This window comes from Hyperolius riggenbachi, chromosome 7 (assembly GCF_040937935.1).
Source record: "Hyperolius riggenbachi isolate aHypRig1 chromosome 7, aHypRig1.pri, whole genome shotgun sequence".
Taxonomy (NCBI): Eukaryota; Metazoa; Chordata; class Amphibia; order Anura; family Hyperoliidae; genus Hyperolius; species Hyperolius riggenbachi.
Genome location: NC_090652.1, coordinates 254,806,570 through 254,826,730, shown reverse-complemented (window position 1 = coordinate 254,826,730; position 20,161 = coordinate 254,806,570). Strand labels below are relative to the sequence as shown.

Sequence of the window (20,161 nt, the reverse complement as noted above, 5' to 3'; positions counted from 1 at the left end):
GTTGTGTTTATTTACAGCCCTGGTATCACCGCTAGGTACCAGGGCTATTATGTCACGCTGCCTACCTGCTGCCACACTCACACTGCTCCTCCATACCTCCTCCTGCTGCTGCTGCTGCTGTCTGTCTGTGTTTCCCACTGCCAGGGTACACAGATGATTTACCTTCTGCTGCCACTCTGCCACCAGCTATTACGTCAAACAATAGCTGCTCGCCTACTCCTCCATTCCTCCTCCTGCTGCTGCTGTCTGTCTGTGTTTCCCACTGCCAGGGTACACAGATGATTTACCTTCTGCTGCCACTCTGCCACCAGCTATTACGTCAAACAATAGCTATATTGGTTGCAAAACCAAAAACCAAACAAACCATTAAAAAAAAAAAAAGGTTTAATTTTTCTGAGGTGCCCGGGTTGAAAACTGTGTTGTCCCAGTTGTGTATTGGACACAATGTGGGCTGCACGACCGCTGTCTGGGACCTCCTGTTGTGTTTATTTACAGCCCTGGTATCACCGCTAGGTACCATGGCTATTATGTCACGCTGCCTACCTGCTGCCACACTCACACTGCTCCTCCATACCTCCTCCTGCTGCTGCTGCTGCTGTCTGTCTGTGTTTCCCACTGCCAGGGTACACAGATGATTTACCTTCTGCTGCCACTCTGCCACCAGCTATTACGTCAAACAATAGCTGCTCGCCTACTCCTCCATTCCTCCTCCTGCTGCTGCTGTCTGTCTGTGTTTTCCACTGCCAGGGTACACAGATGATTTACCTTCTGCTGCCACTCTGCCACCAGCTATTACGTCAAACAATAGCTGCTCGCCTACTCCTCCATTCCTCCTCCTGCTGCTGCTGCTGTCTGTCTGTGTTTCCCACTGCCAGGGTACACAGAATTAACTTCTGCTGCCACTCTGCCACCAGCTATTACGTCAAACAATAGCTATATTGGTTGCAAAACCAAAACCAAACAAACCATTAAAAAAAAAAAAAAGGTTTAATTTTTCTGAGGTGCCCGGGTTGAAAACTGTGTTGTCCCAGTTGTGTATTGGACACAATGTGGGCTGCACGACCGCTGTCTGGGACCTCCTGTTGTGTTTATTTACAGCCCTGGTATCACCGCTAGGTACCAGGGCTATTATGTCACGGCGAGCTGCCTGCCTCATTGACTGCCTGCTGCCACACACTCATCCTCCTCCTCCTGCTGCTGAATTTACCTCCTGCTGTCTTTGTGTTTCCACTGCCAGGGAGCACATACAATGGCGCTTCCAACATGCGTGCGCCCACCAGCTATTTGTTACGCTCAAAAATAGCTGCATTTCTTAAAAAAAAAAATTGAAAAGAGAAATACGTGAAGAAGAAGAAGACGATATTGAAAAGGAAGAAGAAGAAGAAGAAGACGATATTGAAAAGGAAGAAGAAGAAGAAGAAGACGATATTGAAAAGGAAGAAGAAGAAGAAGAAGACGATATTGAAAAGGAAGAAGAATAAGAAGAAGAAGGAGGAGGAGGAGGAGGAGGAGGAGGAGGAGGAGGAGGAGGAGGAGGAGGAGGATAAAGAAGAAGAAGAAGAAGAACAAGTATATACAGTAACACTACTGAACAAAATTAAGGACACAACTTCTCTTTCCACATTTTTTTTTTAAAGGAACATCCCCACATAATCACTTGCTGTTGTTACTTGGAAAAAAAGAGGTTTCTTGCATCATTCACCCTCAAAACAAGTGTTGGAAGCTATTTAAGGCCAATTCGAATAGTCAGCTCGAATAGTTAGCTCGAATACCGACTCGAATAGTGAGCTCGAAGTCCGAGGTCGAATCGAATAGTAAAAATTATTCGACTCGAATATTCGACTGACCTCGAATAATTTACTATTCGAATTCGACCAAACTCGAATTTTAAAAAGGGGTATTTGAGCATCATTAATCGCTAATGACCACTGGCATAGGGAGTTGCCATAGCAGCCATTGTGGGTGCTATGAGATCCATAGTGAAGGGAGGCCTGGTCTCAGCAGTGGTAATCAGGGGGTCCCCCACAGAACAGACCACCTCACCTCTCTAAACTCCAGCTCCATGATCCACCTATCGCCACCTCAAAAATAGGCTACTTGCTCAACATACCCCCTCCTATCCCCTAGTGTATGTAATTACCTGGCCGGGTTTCTGCACCAATACTAAGGTCAGGCAGATGTACAGGGCTACTTGGGTACCATGGCTTGTGGCAGGGGGGCATATACTTTACCTGATTCCACGATAGCCTGGTTGGCATGGTTACTTCTGCCTTGCCTTCCTCCCTTCTTCCTGGTGGTGAAACGCACGCACTGCGAACGCCCACAGTGGCACTCTCCCCATCGTAACAGGCATGTGATGTCACGTTAGTACGTCATGATTGCGAGGAGCAAAAAGACGCTCTGCTGTTGCCGCGGTGCGCGTCTCACCACCAGGAACGAGCAAGCAGAAGGTCAGGCAGAGGAAACCATGGCTACTGAGCTGGCATGGAATAAGGTAAAATATATGCCTCTCTGTCTGCCGCTCATCTTGTGGAGCAGTCGTAGGAGGTTAGGGGGGAGGGGTTGTGTGTGCGCGGGCTGGGGACTAATATTTTGGGTGGAAGGGGGCCGCCCCCGCTTAGTTTGCCCTGGGGCCCCCAAACATGCCCTGCAGATGTAAGGCTGATGAGGGGGAAGAAGATAATAGTTGAGCCTTAAGGTGACCACACACAATACAATAAAAAAATTGATTTTATGACGCCTCGATAAAAACGATCAGTTGAACAGGAAAATCGATGAAAACACTTGTTTATTCGAGTGAGGAATGTGATTGAATTTCCTATTTCTATCTATATAAGTCAATCAGGAAATGGCTGATGGGAATAGTATGAACAGGATAATGTATGTGTGTATATGGTCAGCTTAAAGCGGTATTGTCACCAGAAAATCAAATTTCAATAGCAACTGGTCTGAGTGCTAATCCTGCATTCAAAACTTGCAAAACTTATTCTGCTGTTATGGTCTGTAGTTATTACATACTTTAGGAGCTTTTTTTTGGATAAAGATTATACAATGACTATACAATCATATATAGTCAGCAGGAAGGATGCCACATGCAGATTCACAAGTGTGTTCATTCTTGACAGGTTTAACCATTGTGACTAAATCTAACAAATAAGAACTATTTTGTTTAAAGGAAAATTCTATTTCTCTTACAAAATTGCCATAAATAATGATACAGTGAAATTTACCTTTAAAATTTGATCGATTTTATTAAACCAAATTGGTTATTGGGTCTGGTAGAAATTTGGATTGCGCTGCAGAGGATCATAAGTTTGTCTCTAAACAAATTTATCACCTGAGGTTATTATCAATGGATTTGAGATTTTTTTTTTTAAGAGGAACCGTAATAACGTATAGTAAATGCAATAGATTATTCAGGATTCCCACTTTTATGTTAAAGATCATGGTTTCAGCATCAGAAACACTTCTTATAGCTGTATATTGCTGCATAGAGCCCCGCCCTCCCACCGAGGCTTATGGTGTGTAGTGTGTACACACTTGAAAGATTAATGAAAGATATCACACCAATTTTACCCCCTAACATGTAGTATGAGAGCCATACCTACACAGTCTATTCTATGGAGCTGAACTCCCCATCAGGTAAAAATCTTTGCAAGATGCTGGACACAAAGATGCTGTACACATGCAAAAGATCAGTATCTGTAAAAGATCTGTTCCTGCAAAAGATCCGTTCCTGCAAATTGCATTCATAGTCTATGAGATCTGCAGATCCTCATACACACCTTGTTTAACTGACATTCATCTGCAGATCAGACAATCATCTTCAGATCTGAAGATCCATCCTGGTGGATCTGATCTGCAGATGAATGTCTGTTAAACAAGGTGTGTATGAGATCTGCAGATATCATAGACTATGAATGCATTTTGCAGGAACTGATCTTTTGCATCTGATGGGGAGTTCAGCTCAATAGAATAGACTGTGTAGAGTATGGCTCTCATACTACATGGAAGGGGGTAAAATTGGTTTGATATCTTTCATTAGTCTTTCAAGTGTGTACACAGCTTTAGCCTAGGCTGTTTATTATGCGTAATTCTCCCCGCCCCCTCCTTTCTACTGGCTTTAGAACTCTCAGTAACAAAAAAAAAAACATTCTTCAGAGATCACCTGCTAGTACTAAAGATGTTGGTAAACTTCAGAAGAATTTTACAATGAGCAAACACTGACTAAATCATTTATAAATGAATATCATAAATTAGCATTTTTATTAATTATTATTAGGAAAACAGTTCCTCTGTGAGTGATTGGGAAATGCAGTGTTGTACAGCAACTAATACTGTCGTTTAGTATCGTTGCTTCATAGAAATGCCCCACAATGTGTAGGTTTCAGAAGGAATGGATGACACAACACACAAAATCAGGTTAAAACATAAAGATGTAAAAGGTGGAATGTAGATGTGCCTACAGATAAACAGCTTTTTACACCTGACCTGTTTGGTGCTCCTTAAATTGCAGCCCAAGGCAAATTCCTCAATGGTTTCTTTTACAATGGCCCTGATTGCACAGTGACAGTAAGCTCTCACGGCTGGTACCAACCTAGCAAATACAGAGGGAGGATTCACTACATAAAATAATCCTATGGTAGGTTGAAGTTCATTATTTTTGCACCATTTTTATTTCAGCATAATGTAAATATGTCCACAAAATATTATGTTAATTCATCCAATCCACCTTCCCATTTCATAGACAAACACATAGCCGGCCTTTGACCTGAGCGACCCGAGCGGATGCTCAGGGCGCCGGCTTCCAAGGGGGCACCTAGAGCTGGCTATCTAACGGAGGGAGGGCACCTACTCCTGGCTACCTATACTGAAGGCACCAACACCTGGCTACCTATACTGGAGGCACTGACAACTGGCTACCTATGGGGGGGAGATCTACACCTGACTTCCTATACTGGGGCACCTATGCTTGGCTACCTATACTGAGGGCACCTACACATGAGATCCTATACTGGGGACACCTATATCTGGCTACCTACCTATACTGAGCATGAGGCTTTTTTTGAGGGGGGGCGCCTGCGCACTGCGGATATAATCACAAATTTTTTACACAGTTCAAATTAATTGATGGAAAGGTTAGTCCATCCTAAACACTGGCATGGATCTGGCCCTCCAGGCCTGGAGTTCGACACCTGTGAATTAGATTATAAGGTCATCCGAGGGAAAATCAATAACATGTCTATGGACTCTGTAAAGCACTACTAAAATGCACAATAGTTCTCCATTTTAGTATATGTTATGTTGTCTGTGTCCTATTTTCTGTTTACCCGCTTCTGGATGTTGGTAATTGAAATGTACGCCCTGTTTGGGACCTGTTACCCCTGCCAGGGCGTAGATTTCAATAACCGTGTCGTAGGCTCTCACCAATCATGCTGCTTCCCTGCCGGTGAAGCCCACTCACTCTGTCGTCGCTATGAGAGCAGAGCTCTGTGAGCCGGTCAGGAGAAGATTTCATTGGCTCCTGACCCTGTGATCATTGTGAGCCAATGTGATTGTCTCAGAGATGGGAGAGTGGTGTGAACGGTGACGGTGCGTGTGGCATGATGTCGGTGAACCCTGGTTTTGTACCAGAGAGTCTCTGGTACTTAAGGGGCCAGAGACTGCTGGTTCTTAAAGAGAGTCTGAAGCGAGAATAAATCTCGCTTCAGATCTCATAGATAGCAGGGGCACGTGTGCCACTGCTAAAATGCCGCTATCTCGCGGCTTAACGGGGGTCCCTTCACCCCCAAATCCCCTCCGTACAGCCGGGGAGCGCTTCCGCATTGGGGCAGGGCTAACCGCCACAGCCCTGCCCCACGCGCGTCTGTCAGCGCGTATCTCCGCCTTTCCTCCGCCCCTCTCAGTCTTCCTTCACTGAGAGGGGCGGGGAGAGGCGGCGATGCGCCGCTGATAGACACGATTGGAGGCAGGGCTGCAGTCGTTAGCCCTGCCTCCAGGAAGAACAAATTCACGACCAAGTTTGCGACCAAGGTTTGCGGGGGTGGATTTGGGGGTAAAGGGACCCCCGTTTAGCCGCGCGATAGCGGCGTTTTAGCAGGGGCACACATGCCCCTGCTAACTATGAGCTCTGAAGCGAGATTTCTTCTCGCTTCAGAGTCTCTTTAAGTAGTTAATACAGTGTTTACATGATTTGCAAATGGAGTTCTGTTTTGTTTACATTCTACACAGTGTCACAGCTTTCTTTGGAAATAAGGTTGTAAATATTTGACTTTCGTACTGTAGTCAGCTAGATACAGACAAGGTATAATTGTTTAGGATGCAAATGATGAACCAGCAACACTTTCCAAAGATCAGGGTAAGAAGAGCAGGACATTTGTTGGTGTGCATTATGATTCCTATGGAGATAAGAGGGAGGAATGGAGTCACCAGGCCCAGATTTACTTCACAGGAGCCTATAGGCACAGATGTCCTGGCATCTTAGACGTGGCCCTCTATGAACCTACAAACCCCCACCAAACTGCACCGCAAGTGTGCTGCTGTCCCAGCTGTGACGTCTCCCTTACTTCCCTTGCCCATCATAGGTAGCTACAGGTGCCCCTTAGTAATAGATAGCAAGAAGTACCCGCAATATTAAGTAGCTAGAGGTGCCCCCAAGTATTAGGAATCTAGAGAAACCTCAGTATTAAGTAGCTAGATGTGTTCCTGACTGAACAGAGATCTCGTCAGTGGAATGAAGAGAGCAGGGTGAGTAACCTCTCATTTACACTCTCATCAGGACTCTGCATAGGGAAGGAGGGAAGGAGGCAATCACAGAGTGAGCTGCCTTTCCGTCATCAGGCACCTGTAGGCACATGCCTACAGTGCCTTATGGTAAATCTGACACGGTCAGCCTCAAAACACTCACTAAGCATATTGGTATTATGCCATGCGGGGTTTCGGCGTGTTCAGCACTCGTCCTGATATTGCTCACTAGTACCGCTGCACACCCGTTTGAGCAGGTTGGCCCTGCATCTTGCAGCATGTCTGACCGATTAATGCAAACAATTTAGGGCCAAAATTGGTTGCATTGTCAGTCGGTCATGCACTTGGCACTGATTTTCATCCGATTATAATAAACAAATCAGATGGCCGATCAGCCACCAAATTGCCTGATGTTATGCCACCTTTAGGGGAAAAAGTGAGTTGCATATGTGCTACAGACCCTAAGCAAATAGCGTCCCGACTGCAGATTTGAAACCGGCACTCTATTGACGCGAGGCAAGCATGCTAACCAGTAAGCCATCGTTCTCGGCGACATCTCTGCTTGTCTATGGCCATACTAATTAATTTGCTGACAGCCGCTACTAAGAATTGTCCAACCACACAGAGCAGCGGCTGTCTGCCAAATGATACACGGCATTGCAATTAATTACATGTCATTTAGCCCCGGCTCTGCTGCTGTCTGTTAGCACCAGCATCGACCGGAACAGAATATGATCCACAACCTCTGCGAAGATTCCAATTCCACTCTGTCCCTAATCGGCTATGTCACAATATTAATTTACCCGTGTGAGAGGTAAGGTTCTATAACAAATGAGTGCCTCTTATGGAGGCAGTTATGGGGAGAGATAAGGATTTTATTATCCTTCCAATAGATGTGAGCAACAGGAGTCCCAATGAAAGTAGTCCAGCTATTAATCATCCATGGCTACCCCCTCTGTCTGCTTAGTCCATAAACTTCGCCTGCAGGCTGTAATAGCATCGACTCGTCCTCAACCGCTTCCCAGTGGTCGATTAGTGGAGTGGAATCTGTCTGATCAACTTAATAAGAATTTACCACTGCATCAAATGACAGGGACTCATTTGTCTTTCGCATGGGTGGAATCTATTTTTTTTAACTGCCTGCTGATGTCACTTACATGGTTCAACCTCCCATTGTCAGATAACCCCATATAAATAGACCTTTACAACAGGTCTGGTTAGTAGTTCCTAGGCAAACCTTTACTTTTGATCTATTGCCCTAAGCAAGAGCTTTAACACTGTCACCATGCTGAGAGACGATAAGAGCCTGCCCTTGACATGTTCTGTTTGTAATAACGTAGGCTTCCTCCAGAGGAACAACAGCTTGGAGGACAAGAGCAGAATCGTAAGTTCGTTCAAAGAGAGACAGGCGTCCAAGAATCTCCTGGTCTGTGAGAACATCGAGAAGGAGTCCAGATTTCGACGCACTGAGACAGACTTCTCCAACCTATATGCCAGAGGTGAGACCTGTCATCTAATTCAATTTGTTTAGTTTGGAATCTGTCATTCAATGGCTGTAAGCGTGTCTTCAATATTTCACTTGTGACAGCAAAGATACTATAATGTACTATGTGCTAAATCAAAACTAAAACTATTTTTCTATTTGCATGACTTAGTGAAATGTGCACATGCTTACGTATTTATATCATTCTTGTTTTTTTTTTTTTTACTTTACTTTTACAGTTGTAAAATATGTATAAACTAGTTGCCAGTAGAGTATTAATATTATTGTTATTATTGCTATTGTCTTGGTTGTTGCAGTGATGGCTGCAAACACCATCATTACCATTACTACTATACTATTACTTATTAATATGTACCGTACTATTACACTTTACTATATTTCTTTAACCATAGTGACAACTTAATTATTGTTTATTACTGATTAAAGTCAATAAACATTGAACATTTCTTAATAGTATTAGTGTGTTGATAATGATGACATTGCTACATATTATTATTATTATTATTTATTATTATTATATGTATCATCATTTTTACTCCAAGATGCCTACTGTGTACTTTGCAAACAATTTTGGGACTACCTGCTTAAAAGATGTTTATGATAACCCTTTAAGTTTAAATTCACAAAGAGATTTGCCTTGTATTCCCTGTAAAAATAGTCACATTGACATTATGCGCACGTTGCCTTGCATACAGTGAAGCATACAGTCAATGAAAAGTATAGTTCACTGTCACTGTTAATGCACGTATTATACGGTAACGCACACTGCATGCAGTGCGTTGGGATACCTCACGCCGTTAGAGGCATACATCAAATAAGGGCGCCAGGAAAAAAGGGCACCTGGTATAGCCAAAATTTTAAGATATTGTCTAAAACCATTTTTTTAATCATTTTTATCTTTAAGATAGAATAATAAATGCTTTAAAATAACGGAATTAATAAGGGCAAAATAATGTCTATAACAAAGAAAATGAAAATATATTTACAGCCGTAAAGAGCATAGTAAAACATTGGTAAATATTACCGATGTTTTACTACAAATAAACCTAATTCTACTCTCACACAGAACCCTCCCCTGGTGGTGCCTAACCCTAAAACCCCCTTGGTGGTGCCTAACCCCCTCCTGATGCCTAACCCTAAAACCTCCCTGGTGGTGCCTAACCCCCTCCTGATGCCTAACCCTAAAACCCCTTCTTGACGCCATAAAGCAATACATTTCTAAGATAATACATTTCAATATAATAATTTACAAAATTATCATTGTCAAAATGAATTTCAGAACGATATTTTTCAAAACACTAATTGTCAGAACAAAAATTTCAGTTGGACGGGCCCAGCACCCACTATTTATTGTGTGCCCAAATTTCTACTTTGGCACCCAATAGCCGATATTTTCCATTAGCGCCCAAATAGTCCATTGGCCCCACTGCCCAGATGCCCCAATTTCCTGATTCCCGGGACACACTGTGAGGCTCCCTGCACACTGCAAATCCGTTTTCCGATTCCGATTCCGATTCCGTTTCCGATTTTCCTTGAATACATTCAACAGAAAAACGGATCAAAAAACGCAGCATGCAGTTAAGATTAAAAATCTGAATCGGAATCGGATGTAAAAACAGATTAAAAATCTGAATCTGAATCTGATTTGCTTGCAGTGTGCAAGAGGCCTGAATGTTGCATAATATAAAACAATTAAACATACTGATTATCCAAAGCTTTAAAATCACCTGACAAATGTTTGATAGTTTCCCCCTGTGCCAACAAAACAGGTCTGACCCACCCAAGACATGGACTTCACAAGACCTCTAAAGGTGTTCTGTTGTATCTGGCACCAAGACATTAGTGGCAGAGCTCCGCCATCAGGGAATAACATTGCCATGAAGGAGTGTACATGGTCTACAACAATCTTTAGGATGGGGATGCATATTAAATTAACATCTACATCATTTAAAAGCAAGTGTGATTCATCAGAGCAGGCCACTTTCTTCCATTGCTCATTGGTCCAATTCTGACGCTCATGTGCTCATTGTAGGAGCTTTTGGCAGTGGACATGAATTTGCATGGGCACTGACTGGTCTGCAGCTACGTAGTTACATTTGCAACAAGTTGTAAAGCACTGTGGTCCATATGCAATTAACTTTTTCTCCTAAGTTTTCTCCTAGGAGATAATTTTTCATATTCTCTTTAAAATATCTTTTAAGAATTTTGCAATTGAAAAAGTACCAAAAAGTTGGTGAAAAAGTACAAAAAAATTATTTTGAGTGTTTTCTTGCTTTCTGGTGGTTTAAATGGTACTTTATGACAAGGTGTGGATAAATAACCTTGCAGAAAACTTAGAGAAAACTTTTTGGTACTTTTTCAATTGCAAAAGTTATTTAAAACAGAAGATAAAAAATGATCTCCTGGAAAACATAGGAGAAAAAGTTAATTGAATAAAGGCCAACATGCATAAATTAGGATGCATACACACACAATTACTGTTGTTTGCAGGGATTGGGAATAAATCTCTCAGGCGACAGTTTGGGGCTGAGTTCTGCACAGAAGTATCTCTAGCCTAGAGGCTAGTGACGTGTTCTGTTACTGTGGAGGGGGAGGAAGGACAACTGAAGTGGTAAGGAGGAGGACAATAGCCTTGGCTGATCTGACAGTCTGTGAACAATTTGCAATTAACTTTTTCTACTGAGTTTTCTCCAAGGTATTATTTTTTACACCTTGCCATAAAATGCATTTTAAGCCAGCAAGCAAGAAAATAAACAAAATAATATTGATAGTATTTTTTCACCTACTTTTTGGTACTTTTGCAATTACAAAGTGCTGAAAAGGAATTTTAAAGAAAAGATAAAAATGATCTCCTAGGATCCTAATTGCATACGCGCCTGTAGCCCTTATATGATTTAAGTGGACCTCAGCTCTTACACAGGACAGAAGGAAAACAGAGAGAAATCCACCATGTATGTATTTAGAGAGTTTAGCCTGTCTAATTCCCACTCATCCCGGCAGCCACCATAGAGCAGCTCATTTGTAAACACAGGATGTTAAAACTATGGTTGCTTTAATGATAGCAGTAAGTACACTACAGATTTATTGCAAGACTTTTATAAGTTGTTACAAATAAATGTTTTTTTCTTTAAAGGTCATTATGCTGTTGCTTATCTTGTAGAGCAGAGAGGAAGTTCTGAGTTCAGATCCACTTTAACATCTAATGCTGGGAATACACCATGAGTTTGTTCAGCAGATAGATGGCTGGATAGATAATTTCCGACAAGTCCGATCTGATTTTGATCGTTTTTCTGATCGATTTTCTCACCGAAGTGAATGGAAATCTATCAGAAAAATGATTGGAAAATCGTTCGGAAAGTAAATCTTCCAAAAAAAACTCATCGTGAATTGCCAGCACAACCAAAACCAGTTAGGTCTGTTTTTCCTTCTAAAGAAGTGCTAGACATTTAATACAAATATAAAATACAAATAAATGAGGAGGCCAGGCTCAGTGCCTGGGGGAGATGATCAGGGTGGATCGAGAAGTGTGATTCACAAAGAATAGGAACATAACAACAATAAAAACGTCTCATCCTGTCGTAGCACCACCTAACCTACAATACCAGTGCAATACACAAAACATTTATTAAATTAATGATATGTTTCCAAACAATGAAGGACAAAACAGCCATACCCACCCACCCAGTTACAACCCCACAATAGACACACCAACCGAGGGCAGTTGGGGCCAAATATCTAGTGAGTGTACAGTTGCCCCCGTCATTGTTTAAAAGTCCTGCATGCTAGATCTTTAAATGACAGTGACGAACAAACACATTGTTCCCCTCCTTACCTCGCCTAGTGACAGCCACTCCATCATATCTCAATGTTCTTCCTCCACTTTCCATAGAAACAGTACATGTTGCTCGGCTGTAGCCAAGCGACGTGTCTGTAAACCGAACAATCGAAAGAGGGGTCTGCACACAGACTTACTTCAGGAACGATACAAACTTTTATTCTTCTGATACACACGTTAAGACATCTGACCGTCACAGCTGTACATGTTTGTGTCTGCCTATGCCTTGACAAAGGAGACCTTGGTTGCCCAGAAACAATCATTGGCTGTGATGGTCAGATGTCTTAGCCTGTATGTGTTGGAACAAGAAAAACTTACATCGTTCCTGAAGTAAGACTGTGTGCGGACCCCTCCTTCGATTGTTTGGATATTACTGCTACCAGGGATGCTCATCACGAGGTCCCGATTTTTGCGATCACAAGGTCGTAATCGGCATTAGTGATCGTCTCTCAATCATGAATGCCGATCATGAATGCACTCGTGATTGCACCCGTTACCCGACTCCTGATCATGAGCTACTCATGATCAGTAGTTGGTATTCGTGATTAAAAACCCGCCGACTTTAGCGGGTAACAGCAAAGCCCCCTTACATGCCAGAAACACCAAATTTGCCAGATATGTTAAGAAGAACAGAGGGAACAAGAGGAAAAACATTTTTCAAAAAGATCTTATCGTTTTTAAGAAAATCGATTTTAAAGTTTCAAAGGGAAAAAGTATACATTCAAATGCGGTAAATGACAGTTTATTTATTTATTTATTTATTTATTTATTGTATTTATAAAGCGCCAACATATTACGCAGCGCTGTAAAGCGCCAACATATTACGCAGCGCTGTTAATGTATGTTAATACAGTTAATGTATTTAACACATTTAAATGCAATCGCTAAAAAATCGGCAGGTGTGAATTGTGAATTTTTGGGCGTTAATCGCCAAAAAACACCTGAGCAAAACGCTAGCAAAATCACTAGCGTTTTGCGATCAGCAAGTGTGAATGGGCCCTAAACATGCCTAGAATCGCTCTGAGAATCTGCTTCAAAAACCTCTAGCGTTTTGCGGATCTGCTAGAGGTTTTTGGTGTGCACTGGCCCTAACTGTTGTGGCCACTGGCCAATTGCGTTTTTTACACAGATTACATCACTCTGGGTGAAAGGCACGTACAACAATAACTATGCAGTCAGCAAGGAGTTGGAAGACAGGTTTTTAAATGTATATTGCATCAGACTCTAGTTCTTTTTTTAAAGAATAGGAACTTGAAAGTTTGATTGAAAACAACTTCTAATAACAGGCTATTGGATTTCTGTCAGGCCACATGGAAAGCAATTATGTCACATTGAAGTGACTCGAGATATTCTTTTAATGGAAGAAGGTCAATTGTTTTTCTTTACTTTTTCAAGTTTTTTTTCTAATTAAAGATTAATCACTTTAGCACTCTAAATTATTATTATGATTTGCTGATGTATTTATTTAAATGTTTATTTTACATCAAACAATTCACACCTCTAAACGTGCAGATAAAGAGGAACTTTAACCCAGGATTGAACTTCATCCCAATCGGTAACTGATAATCCCTTTCCCACGAGAAATCTTTACCTTTTCTCGAATGGATCATCAGGGGGGGTCTGTATGGCTAATATTGTGGTGAAACCACTCATGACCATGGTCCTGACCGTTTGCAGTCTGTGAACCTCGCTGCATTGTGGGAAATAGCAGCTTTTTCCAACTGCCAAGAAAGCAATATCTCCCTCTGTGCATAGAACTCTCAGTAACAAACATTCCATACAGATCACCTGGCAGGCCTAAAGATTTCACCACTAGGGATACATTTCAGAATGTAAATCAGGGAGAGGAAAACATTTACAATGGGCAAACACTGACTAAATAATCTATAAATCAATATTATAAAAAATAAACAATTTTATTCATTATGTTATTTTCACTACAGTTTTTCCTTTAAATGTGTGTCAGCCGTTAAAGTCGAACGAACGAAATTGTCATTGTTGTCGCTTAAAGGAAACCTGAGACATACAAAGTAGCAGCATTTATCTTTACCTTGGGCTTCCTCCAGCCCTGCATGCACTGCGCATGCGCAGTACAGCCACGTGCATGCGCCCCCAACATTGGGAGGTAGTACTGCGCAGGCACATAGTGCTTTCTGTGACAGGAGCGCAATAGGAGTGTGCACGCTGTGTTAAAGTGCCCACTAATGATACTGTCAGATTGTACAATATTACCAATCTATGTAATATGAGGAACTACCTAAAATATTCATTGAAAGCATATTCACTTAATGTAGTTTACCTTTGTACTACATAGATTTAGTAAGATTGTACAATTATGATTGTATCATTGCTGGGCACTGTTATGACTCATACACATGGAGGCACTTCTGCCACCTAGTAATGATCTGTACGCAATCGCTTGAGGGACCTGTAGTGACAATGCTCTACAGATGCGTCACTGGCCTCCAGGCTAGCGACGTGTCTGTTGCCAGGGGAGGGGGGGGGTGCAGGGAAGATGAGCAGCAAGCAACAGAACAGATTCCCGCAGCCAGGGGAGTGAGGAGAACAATGAGGTTGGGCATCATAGATTGCTAAGGTTCTTGCATGGCGGATGGCCAGGATATTTAGCAGACATAGTGTGGCCACTGTACACATGCTGGATTCACGCTAGATTGTCATTTAAAAGGAACTTAAAGAGAACCTGTACTGAAAATAAAAAGTCAAAATAACCATACACGGGTCATACTTACCTCCGGTGTAGTCTACTTCTCAATCTCTTTCTCCTCTCCTGCGTCCCATTTGTCTACTGTGATCAATGGAATTCTCGGTCCTCCATTTTAAAAATGGCCATTACCCCATAATGGCTTCCTGGTCAGCACACTGTTAAACTGTAATATCACCCACTTGAACCATAGGGAAACCTGGACATTACCTTGCACATTCAGTTGTAACTGACAGCTGCTGATATATAACTGACAGCAACTGGTATATTTCAGTTCTGACAAAATATTGTCAGAACTGGGAGGGATCACTGTAAGAAGAAAATGGTGAGCTTCTGAGAGGAACTGACGGTGAGGTTAGTATGTAATATTAATTTGCAGCTACGTCATGTGTTTATTTTAAATAATTTTACTCGCTTCAGGTTCCCTTTAAGGAACACAAACCGAGAGGGTTATGGTGGCTGCCATATTTATATCATTTAAGATGTGAGTCCTATGGAAGCTGCCATATTTCATCCCTTTTAAGCAATACCAGTTGCCTTGCATTGCCTCTGCTCTTTCTTGGCTAAGTCACACACCTGAAACTAGCATGTAGCTTATTTTGTCATATTTGTCATTGACATCTGATCTGCATGCTTCCTAAGGGCCCTTTTCCACTAGCAGTCGCTAGCGTTCGCGCTGAACGCTAGCGATTGCTGAATCGCAATTACCGGCGATTCCCCGACGTTCGCGGCCACGATTTTGCTATGCTATGCACTGCATAGCAAAATCGCGGCAATTATCGCTCCGCCGCGCGTTCGCGTTCCCCGCAAAAACGAATCGCGGTAGTGGAAATGACCTACCGCGATTCCCATGTTAAAAAGCAAACCGTAGCGATTGTAAAATCGCTAGCGGTTTGCGTTTTTGCGATTCAGCCAGCGCAAACGCGCTGGTGGAAAAGGGCCCTAAGGGCCTATGGCTTAGAGGCAGAGTATCAGCAGGGCAGCCAGGTAATATGCAGTATTTAAAAAGAAATAAATATGCCATCCTATATATCCCTATCACCTTGGGTTCCCTCTATATTGACCGCTATGGCCAAGTTCAATCCAGCATGTAGACTTCAGGCGATGGTTGGGTTAGTGTTAGTTAGTGTCAAATATATGGGTACTTTACTAATTTTGATGGCATGATTTGACTTCATGAAATAGCTAGAGTTTTGTATCATTGTTAGCCATCAGTCAAAGCAAAACGTTTTGAAGAAGTCCAACAGTTGGATTGACGTCTTATAAGTCTTATCAGTTGTGTGAACAATAGCAAGCAACTTTTTTTGGGTTGTTCAACTTGTTTCATGACAAAAGTTGTTTGATAATTGTGCTGCATAAAAGTCCGCTGTTGAGCATGTGTAAGGGACTTGACTCAATAAATTAAGAGAGTGAGCTTTCAATGTACACAGGATAATGGTCTTAAGAAGATACCTTTTATTATGAATGAATAATTAATTGGAAGCTTGTTCTTTTATTGATTGAGTTTGCCAATAAATGATTTTGTTCATATCCTAAACTTTTTGCTGTAGCATGGACTAGAACATTCAGTAATCCCAATGAAGATATGCTACCATGAATATTCCTGACATTGTACAGTAAATAATTTCCAGTCTGTAAAATGGAAGTTGTTGTTTAAAAAATCACAAAAAGGTTTGTATAATGTACAAGTGCTTAATCATGGGAATAGAAAGGACTAGGAGGAAGCCAGATTAGACAAGGAAATATGGCTCATTCCAATTGAGTGACCAGTCTGGCTGTCAGTGTGGTGTCGGATGCACTACGAACACAGTATTGTGCAGACAATTTATATTCTCTTGGTCTGAACCATATATAAATGTCCCAGCAACCAGCAGACACCCCGCACCAGGTTATCTATCTTCTGCCTTCACATTTAAAGGCTGACCTGCTAATAGCTCGTTTGTTCTGCAGATTTACTGCCTGCCAAGAATGGAGAGGAATCCACCATGCAGTTCCTCTTGGAGGTGGTTGACATTCTCCTGACCTACGTTAGGAAAACCTTCGACAGATCCACCAAAGTCCTGGATTTTCACCACCCTCACCAGTTGCTGGAGGGGATAGAAGGCTTTAACCTGGAGCTGTCTGACAACCCTGAATCACTGGAGCAGATTCTGGTGGACTGCAGAGACACTCTGAAGTATGGAGTACGAACAGGTAAATGTCTATATTATTTAACTAGTATAATGGATAATGAAGTGTGTTATTGAAGGATCAGTTCCAGGTGGATGGCAACAGGAGAGTTCCATCCAATGCCATTGGGTTGGTTATTGATTAACCACTTCGCATCCAGACCTTGTTTTCCCCTAATGGACCAGAGCAGTTTTGACGTTTTAGCGGTGTCCCTTTTTAATCAGCAATAACTTCAACTGTACTCGTGCCACTTAAATGATCTATATATAATTTTTTATAAGACAAACTAAGCTTTCATTGGGGGGTATTTGGTACCAAGTAAAATGTTCCTCTCTATGCGTTTTAATGGGAAAAAGTGGGAAAAAAATAAAAAAATGCATTATCTCTCAATTTTGACCAATTTCTGTTTAAAAATAAAAAGTGCTATTGACATAAAACTGTGCCACCAGTTAAAGTTGCCCCAGTATAGATATCCAGATGTGTCCCCAGTATCACCCCCCCCCCCCCCAGTATAGCCAGATGTGTCCCCAATATCGCTCCCCCAGCATAGCCAGATGTGTCCCCTGTGTTTGCCACCCCCAGAATAGATTGACAGATGCACCCCCAGGAATAGTGCCCCTCTTTACAGCCAGATGTGTCCCCAGGATCAGGATTACCCCATTATAGCCAGATGTACCCGCAGGATTAGCGATGCCCCCTCCCCCCATTATAGCCAGATGTGCCCCTAGTATTTGATTATGGCCCCCCAGGTGCCCAGATGTGCCAAATTATTAAATCCCCCCTCACCTTAATCAGATGCCCCCAATAAATGTGTACCCCCCTTTTACATATCCTACCCCCCGCCCCCCATTATTGATAGCCAGATGTCTCCCCCCGCCCCCCATCAGGCAGCCCCCTCTGTGCACAAATCATTAAAAAAAAACCTCCAGCAAGCAGCCTCACTCACCTTACCTCGTTCCTGCGACTATCCTGAAGTCCGAGCCTCCGATTCCCAGTCTGCAGTCAGCCGCGTAATGCCGGTTACCGGGGTCCCGGCTTGATGACGTCATCAAGCCGGGACCCAGTTTTTCGGCATTACGCGGCTGAATGCAGAGTGGGGAACAGGATAGTTGCAGGAACGAGGTAAGGTGAGTGAGGCTGCTTGCTGGAGGTTTTTTTTAATGATTTGTGCACAGAGGGTGACAGATGAAGGATCGATACATTTGACTACTGCAGCGATCATTCATGGGAGGGGGGTGGACTAATTGGCTACAAGGGAACATGTTCCCTTTTACCAATTAGTAATGCAGCTGAAAGTGCCGGGGGGTGTTCTCTGAAGCGCACTGATCGTGCACAGCAGGGCTGCAAACATAGTCAGTATATCTACGTCATTGTGACTCGGAGGGTTCCACAGATGACGTAGATATACTGTAGCGGTGGACAAAGTGGTTAAAAAGTAACATTTTGCCATTCATACCTTTTTTAGAATTTTTTTTCTGCCTAAGTTAGCAGATAAAGAAGTTTTTAACATTACTCAAGCTTCCTCTCTAATTTGACTGGATAAAGAAAAGACAATTCATTTAGCTTTAAGACATTATAAGGCTGAGTTCTGCCTGAAAGAAGTTGTTTATTATTAACACGATTTGGAAACACCTTAAGGTGCCCATACACTCATCGATTTTCACATTCGATTCCCTGCAGATTTTTTAATCTATTTTGACTTAAGAACGATCTAAATTATCGATTGGACAGGATGGAAAATGTAGTTTAATCGAGGGTGGGGCAAGTAGTGATAATGCTGCACTATGCTGACACAATGGTGTTGTCCAATGATAAATTTTCAATAGATTCAGGGGCGTAGCAATAGGGGGTGCAGATGTAGCCACCGCATTGGGGTCCTTGGGCCAGAGGGGCCCCAAAGGGCCCTCCCTTAACTACAGTATTAGCTCTCTATTGGGCCTGTGCTCATAATAATCACTGCTATAGATACTTTGAATAGTGGTAATCATTAACAAACTGCTCCCCATCCCCTTCTTGCACCTCTGACACTGTAGTTGCCATTGGCAGGTTTTGGTGCACCGTATGAATTGCTACGTATAGAGTGCTTGGGGGGGGGGCTATTGTAAAACTTGCATCGGGGCCCGTGGCTCCTTAGCTAGGCCACTGAACAGATTCTATTGGAAATTGATGTACAGTGTATGGTAGGAAACAACTCCTTCTGAGTCGATTCTTTTCAGAGAGGAATTGATCATTTTGGAACATTGGGCAGAAATCTATAAGTGTATGGCCAGCTTTACAGTTAATTAAGTAGTCTATGTACAAAAGTATGGGGAAAACTGGTTTATTTGCAGTGTTTTTGCATTTTTCAAAATCTGTCTAATATTTTTGTTTTACCATATTCATAAACGTGAGAAAAGTTTTTCACTAGTGAGATAGATTTAAAAAAAAATGAAGCAAAGAAGAACCATAAATCCCCTAAAGCGGAGAGACTAAGCCCCACTGACTTGAGTTAAAATAACAAAAAAATGCAGATAGATCTGAAAAGATCAGACAAGTGTTTCTCTATGATCTTTACTTAGAATAACCTCTGAGAAAAAAACAAAAAAAAAAGTTTTTCACTGAATCTTTTTGGAAAACTTGAGACATTAATTAAATTGTTGAAATATAAAAAATGGAGGTCCAGGGAAAATGGAGATAGTTTCACATTTACAGTTGACTATTCTCCAAAGGACAGTAAGACACTTTCAAGACAATGTTTTCTTAAAGGGGAACTGAAGTAAGAGGTATACGGAGGCTGCCATATTTATTTCCTTTTAAGCAATACTAGTTGCCTGGCAGCCCTGCTGATCCTCTGCCTCTAATACTATTAGCCATAGCCCCTGAACAAGCATGCAGCAGATCAGGTGTTTCAGACTTTAAAGTCAGATCTGACAAGACTAGCTGCATGCTTGTTTCTGGTGTTATTCAGATACTACTGCAGAGAAATAGACCAGCAGGGCTGCCAGGCAACTGGTATTGATTAAAAGGAAATAAATACGGCAGCCTCCGTATACCTCTTACTGCAGTTCCCCTTTAAAGCAAACCTGAAGCAAAATTAACTTATGAGAATTGGATGTGTAGTACAGATAAGAAGTAGAACATTATGTAGCAAAGACAAAAGTCCAAATACAAGTGTACACAAATGCAGCCCTGTTTTCTGGAGTACTTA

General features: G+C 42.1%; 1 protein-coding gene and 1 long non-coding RNA gene across 3 annotated transcripts in view; one reads left to right on the top strand and one right to left on the bottom strand.

The window, feature by feature from the left end:
- LOC137524968 (uncharacterized) overlaps positions 1–20,161 on the bottom strand; it is a 210,413-nt gene that overhangs the window by 60,883 nt on the left and 129,369 nt on the right. The window lies entirely within an intron of this gene.
- GAD1 (glutamate decarboxylase 1) overlaps positions 1–20,161 on the top strand; it is a 185,710-nt gene that overhangs the window by 61,177 nt on the left and 104,372 nt on the right. For both annotated transcript variants that reach the window (XM_068245543.1, XM_068245542.1), the window contains 2 exons: positions 8,085–8,243; positions 16,756–16,998. In XM_068245543.1, the coding sequence (XP_068101644.1) occupies positions 8,085–8,243; positions 16,756–16,998 (402 nt within the window). The remainder of the gene's footprint in view (positions 1–8,084; positions 8,244–16,755; positions 16,999–20,161) is intronic.